This window comes from Adiantum capillus-veneris, chromosome 5, assembly GCF_014529385.1.
Source record: "Adiantum capillus-veneris isolate H3 chromosome 5, ASM1452938v2, whole genome shotgun sequence".
Classification (NCBI taxonomy): Eukaryota; Viridiplantae; Streptophyta; class Polypodiopsida; order Polypodiales; family Pteridaceae; genus Adiantum; species Adiantum capillus-veneris.
Genome location: NC_140935.1, coordinates 95428814 through 95435515, shown reverse-complemented (window position 1 = coordinate 95435515; position 6702 = coordinate 95428814). Strand labels below are relative to the sequence as shown.

Genomic DNA, 6702 nt, shown 5'->3' with positions numbered 1-6702 from the left:
AAAAACATTTGAATGGCTCTATTAAATAACAAATCTAACTAACCATTCTCTATGTTTGCATCCTTTCAAATGAACAATTTAGAGGCTTTGTTGATGCTCAATTTCACTTGAGCTAGGTGTCATTGCATGTTGTTCATCCAGATTTGCATGCAACAAGAACTTTTTTGTTGAGAACAATGCATGGTGATGTTCCAAGAAGGGAGTAATGGTAGTGAGTCATGCACAAAACGTACAATTAGAATGATTTTGTGTGTGTGTGTGTGAGAGAGAGAAGTTTGAGGTCTTTTATAACTTTTGACAACAAAAAATTTACAATTAACACATGCTAGTAGGATATGGTTTCCTTTAATTATGAGAATGGAAAAGTAGGAATTAATTTCCCTACATGTTGAGAATGGTAAACTTTAGCTTTTGTTTTTTTATAGAACCTCACTTGTCAAGCTATGCTTGGGCCTTGATAGAGATTGCTTTGAAAATAGTTTGCCAACTTACCTCTATAAGTTGTGCCATGCTCCCAATATGGTTCTAAGAGGACTCTATGCAAATCATTCATATAGTGTCACCAAATATTGCATGAAAATTCTTATATTGGCTACAAGATGCATATATGAAATATTTATAGTAGATTGATAATGCAAGCACTGCACTTTGTTAAAATTGTGCTAGAGGATGTTAGTAGCAGTCTACTAGTTGCTTAGATGGACTCTATCACCATCATAACACTGGCAAAGTATTACTGGGTGGTGTAAATATGTGCATTCCATGTATTAGTTTAGGACGAGACTAAACACGTACCAAAGCATTTTGGTAGACATATGAACAATCAAACAATCATATAAAAATGAAAATATTGTCTCTTTTTTCAAGAGGCCCTTGCCATTTTTTTTCCCTTTATGTTCAAGATCCTCTCAGTCAAACCTCTACTTAATGAAATTTACTTTACAACTCATTAGAGAACAAAGCAGACCTCTAGAGCTCATTGTTCTCATTTGCTTTAGAGGGTAGCAAATGGAGGCATTCAAAATGTGTGTGTGTTGTTTGGCAGGGGTGGGGGGGTACACATTCACTTTGGTTCTATCCTTCTTCTCATGCATTGCTTTTGTGCATTTCGAGTTGCCTTTGTGTCAAGTTCCTTTCTCTCCGCATTGGGAAGCATACCTCGTTGTTCCTCTCTCTCTCTGTGTATTTGGAGTTTTAGGAGTTACCTTGTTCCTTAAGCCTCCCAAGGACCTTTTCCACTTCTTACGGGGATGTCTATTTGAGAGTCATCACAACTCTCCCTTATCATACGAGACATCTCTCATTTGACTTGAGCAATTTGTTTTTTAGACTGCTTTTATTTGTTCACTGATTCAACCCTTTTCCTCATGGTCTAAGCGCGAGATTTTATTCCCTACATTAGCTTATTTGTGGGTTTTCCCCATCCCTCTTTAGTAACTCATCGAGAGTGGGAGAAATTCACTGTCTGCATAGACATAGGAGCAAAGAAGAGATCAAATTACTACACTACACTTAGGTCCAGTAAGCTTTGCACTCCCTTAAGGCCAATATTGATTATTGACACTACAATTAGGTCCAGTAAGCTTTGCACTCCCTTAAGGCCAATATTGATGATTGACTCGAGACTTTTCCTCTCTTCTCAAGTGCAAGGTAGCAGAGGAGAAAACCAAAGAAGATAGGCAATTGAAAGTAATTTCTACTCAAGGGTTCCATGTGACACACATACCATTCATCTTACTTGACAAAATAGCAATAGCCTTCCTACATTAGTGAATGTTATGCATGTGTGGCACATTTTGAAGCGATGCATCCTGTGCAACAAATTTGCATGTTAATATCGTTCAAGCTGAGATGCGGCATGTTAAGCACATCCACAAAGGAGTTAAGATCAAGAGTAATATGTTAAGAGAGTGATGGGCCTTGCTTTTAAATGGATATGAACAAGGTGAAAAGTCACAATAGCCAACATAAGAGGATGAGAAAGAGAGCGTGTGACCCACTACTCAATTACCTTCTACATATAAATAGGAAACCAAACGCCAAAACTACGTCTTACAAGGGCCTATATTTACATAAAATAATGCTTAATTAATGCCCTTCTTCAAAGAAAAAGGAATTGCCATCATTAACTTTCCATCTGGCACTAATCGACAAGCTTTATCCAACAGTCCACAATTGCTCCGAACCACGCAAGTGAAATGAACATTTTTGTGGAAAATCAACAGAACACCATCTTAGAAACGGCGGCTGAATCTCAACTACAAACAAAGGTCATCACATTCAAATAGGGTAACAAAGAAATACAACAGCACCCCCTTATCCAGTAAAAATCTCCCAAGGTACCAGAAGAGAATTTATAGTACCCACAATGTGCGGATTACAATAAACAAGAGAGGTTTTCAATATAAAAATTGTGATACATTGCAACTTGCTGATTTATGTGGCAACCTGATAGCTTTGTAGAAGGATATGACCCATATTACAAACCTCATTTACAATGTATTTCTTAGCATTAACAATGTTATCTAGTACACCTACCTGCCCTTTAATTTCCTTGTCTGGTCTCTCTGCAAGCAGCTACTAAGTTTGAATTTGGACTCCAGTTTGACTGCTCCTGTTAGCCCATCTCTAATTTGAAGTTTGACAGAACCAGAGGCCCATACCACCTGTATCACCAAACAAAGTAACAATGCCTCAATTCTTTTCTGTTTTGACCTAGCTGCGTGCAAGATCAAATCAGTAGGCATACGATATAAAAAACCAAGAGTTTACAACCATGCAGGGCTCGAGGAAGATGCTTGTAAATGCTTTATCAATGACCTTTTTGGAGCTAGATGCTACAAAAATGCTTGTAATATGCTGAAAGATTAGGGTCAAGTTTGATGTGGTCCAAAGGTCCTTTTGCACTCGTCTGCGTTAGACGTCCGATTGCTGTCTGAAAACACTATGCCTGCATGCACGAAATATGCCTTCTTCACCATACATACGGGACTGTTCTTTGTAAAATGCACCTTACACTCACCTATTACCATATGATACCCTCTGTGAATCCCCCAGGATCTTATGATGTAAATACATAGGAGTAACCATTAACATTCTCAACCAGTGGAGGAGGCTTGGGCATTACTATAGCATTTACATGATGACATGAGTTCTTTTTCTCACTTCTTTACTATCCTTCCATGCACCGTTAATTTTTCAGTAAAAGATGTGGAGCTCCTCGTCTATAACAATATAAGACACACACTTGACCCAGCCTTGTATGCTCTTCAAGGCACAAATACCTTTCTATGGTATCAGCAATGCTTTACATGCTATCAAAACCAAACAGCTATTGGTGAATTACCGATGCACCAAAGTATTACCTCTACCATCCCAAACGCTGGAGCCTTCACAAAGTCACACTCAGCATGATCACGGAGATGCAAAGGATCCTGCCTAAGGACTGCAGAGAAACACAATCTCTGTAAGCAACTGTAATGCTTTTAACGAAAACACAAAGATCAGATGAACTCACCATCACATGAAAAATTTCGTGTTGAGCTTGCAGTGAGGCCACTTGCCATAGCTTGATAGAGAGGATAAGAGAGATTCAAATCTCCGTAGTGCAATAACGTGTGACGGACACCTGGTTTCAATACCTGAATGAAAATAACAAATGTATAAGCAGGCACTGAACAACGAAATCAAGAACCACAACTCATTGCAGCTTGGCATTAGACAATAGATATTTCTAAATTACACAGACTTTGAAGTCACCTTACTCTGATATCTGAGTACTCAAGACCGCCTGTCAGAAGAACAACACAGCCAGATGACCGAGTAAGCACATTCAGAAGTTGCAATTGAGCAGGCTTGTAGCATTCCCAATCATCACCAAAACAAGGACACTCTGCTTCATTTGTGGAACTACCAAGATCTTGGCATGACTGCAAACATCACAGGAAGGATAATATGATTTTGATCCTTTAATGAAAAAGCAGAAAACGCGACAATGATTTGACAGAGAAGCATTGCCTTCTTTATAGGGTTTCCCAGAACTACTGAGCTTGAAACTACAAGTTTCAAAGGAGCATTGGAGCCCAAAATAGCATCTTCAAACCACCTCCTCTGTTGTTCTCCAAGTATCTAGAAATGCATTTCAAATTGGTTTGGTTATTGTTCAAAAACCATTATTAAATTACCAACTCAAAGAAAAGAGTAAGATTCTGCAGACCTCACAAAATGTAGAGTTGCTTATTTCGTCATCCTCATTGATAATGTCACCAACTTCACCATTGCCAAATGGCGAGGCATAGTGGCCATACTTGTGTGATTTGGGATCACAAATACTGTCCCATAAAGCATGAGCCTTGTTACTCGACTGCAAGCACCATCCTGTCCAAATGAAATGACAAAAAATAATGCTGCATGGATAACACCAGAAACCTTGAGACTTGAGATCATGCAGTCACAAGCAAACCTTTCTCTGCACTGGCTTCAAGAATGCAAACATAACTTGCTCTATTTTTTTCATCTGGGAGTTTTCCTTGTTATCAATGAGGATGCGCTACAGACACGCGCGTCTTCTGGTCTTTTTTATTTGAAAAACATGTGGCTCTGTGAATGTTTTTCTCTATTGTTGGTCTACACCACACGTAGACACTTTCAACAGCCACAAATCTGAAAAATGTCTTTCTGATCGTGGGTCACTAGAGAAAGTAGGGGGACCCGGGACATACCATAAGCTATATCCTCATCTTTTTTACAGCAGGAGCCTTTGCCCAGCTTTCCTTCTTGAAGAAAGTCTAAGCACCTGCATCCAAACAATTTTGCATTTAAAGCTCCATTGGCATGTTAAATGCTTTGCACAAACCAAAACATCTCTCCTAATGGATCAAAATAATACTAATACATATAGGAAGGAAACCATTAAGGAACCAAAGAGATGCTTAATAAACGTGAGAGACAAGGTCAAAGAGACGTACACATATTGCAATTAATGGCACAAAACTTTTTTATTTAGGTACAACAAAGAAGGCTTTTGACTTTCCGATTCTTAGAGCAACCCTTCATTGTCCACACCATATGGCTTATTTTCAATTTCCACCTTACTTGGGAAAGCTTCAACCATTTGGATGCTCTGTCCTCGGTCATGCGAGGCATTCTTTGGCTATGCCGAAATCATCTCAGTTAACTATGCCAAAATTAGCATAGTCAATTTCAATGCTTGGTAGTTGGTACTACTATGCCCAGCAACTATGCAGTGAGGCATAATTATCCAAAAAGTAACTGATAACTATGCTTCGCATGATCTTGGTCACGTGACATTTGCTATTCTTTGCTAACTTCTCGGTCTTCGAATCAAGCAATCATTCAGAAAAAAATGCACCTATTGCTTTTTATTGAAATAAATCTCATTCATAAGGACAGACGGTTGGAGAAAACACTGGATCACTACAGAGCGTAAAACTATGATTTGGTGATCAGCTACAACAGGCACAGTCAATGGTAGACAACTTCATTCCCACCTTTCAGACGGATCTGAGTCACAACTTTATAGTTGTCTATCTAGGTCATTTCCTATGTTGCAGAAAAGAGGATAAAAAATGACGCACCGGTATCAAATTACATATTTAACAAGCATGAAGATTTTATATGAGAGGTGTCTACTGTAGCATAAACAAGACCTGACACAAGATCCACTGATTTAAACAGTGGCTACTTAATACAAAGCTCTACACTCAAAAGGTTAGGGTTGTTTTGCAGAATATTGGCATTCCTGGTTGTAACTCTCCACCAAACCCACCTCCATTGAAAGATTGTTTCTGATATTATTCAATGTTTGTCAAATAAATGTCTCTGGATCAAATTTGCCAAATGAATGTTTCTGGATCAAATTTTTCCCGACTTTGCATCATCGTACATGGCTCTCTCAACATGTTCTGCAGTAGTTTTAGAATCCTCTAATCATCTTCTGTTTACAAATCATCATTACAAAGCAGGTATAGCGTCAGGAATCAAAGGCCCACACGATGCTAGAAATTGTCTCAAGAAGACATCCTACACAATTAAAAGCACTCAAGAGTTTCTCAATATATCAAAACAATTACCATGCATGCTTTGGGTGCTGTTGATCTGCAAGGGCAACCTTTTCACAGAACATCCTCCTTGTATAGCAAGGAAGGGTGTCGCGATAGTACCGCTCATCCAGCAGAAGAATGTCTATAGATTGATTGACATCTCCTGCATCCATTGTGTGCTACAACCACAACCGAAGCAGAGCTCTAATAAGAAATGATCCACCGATAAAATGCAAATGATCTCCTTAGAGATTAAAGCACACCAACAGCACACATAAAATCAAGTTAGTCAGCAACACACAACATGTTTATCGCACACAGTAACCATGCACCTGAGACAACATGGAAAAAAACAGGTTTAGACCACTTTAAATGGATGTGCAGGACACCTTCAGACTGGACTGTCTCACTAGCTCTTCGAATTTTTATTGATAAAAGCTACAAGCCTTTATTACAAAGAAGTTGGGCTTAAAATATGCCGAAGTAAATGAAAACATTAACTATATGCCATACTATGTACCTTCCACTCAATACCACGGCCTGGTTGTCTACGGGGACTTTCATTGGGCTCACCGATTGCATCCAAGAAAAATTGCTTCATGTTATCTTTTTGTGGTAAACGTCTATTTCCATGCTCCCT

At 38.8% G+C, this 6702-nt stretch overlaps 1 protein-coding gene across 7 annotated transcripts in view; it reads right to left on the bottom strand.

Moving 5' to 3' along the window:
- Window positions 1-2377: 2377 nt before the first annotated feature.
- The window catches only part of LOC147457762 (uncharacterized), a 105589-nt gene continuing 101264 nt past the window's right edge, over window positions 2378-6702 (bottom strand). For 4 of the 7 annotated variants that reach the window (XM_086512575.1, XM_086512576.1, XM_086512577.1 and 1 more), the window contains 9 exons: window positions 6583-6700; window positions 6093-6241; window positions 4722-4795; window positions 4217-4377; window positions 4018-4128; window positions 3765-3929; window positions 3518-3641; window positions 3366-3445; window positions 2378-2666 (listed from right to left, as the gene is read on the bottom strand). In XM_086512575.1, the coding sequence (XP_086368701.1) occupies window positions 2535-2666; window positions 3366-3445; window positions 3518-3641; window positions 3765-3929; window positions 4018-4128; window positions 4217-4377; window positions 4722-4795; window positions 6093-6241; window positions 6583-6700 (1114 nt within the window). In that variant the 3' untranslated portion in view covers window positions 2378-2534. Of the gene's footprint in view, window positions 2667-2775; window positions 2951-3365; window positions 3446-3517; window positions 3642-3759; window positions 3930-4017; window positions 4129-4216; window positions 4378-4721; window positions 4796-6092; window positions 6242-6582; window positions 6701-6702 lie in introns of those variants that run through there. The other 3 variants (XR_015188140.1, XR_015188139.1, XR_015188141.1) reach the window with 3 other exon arrangements.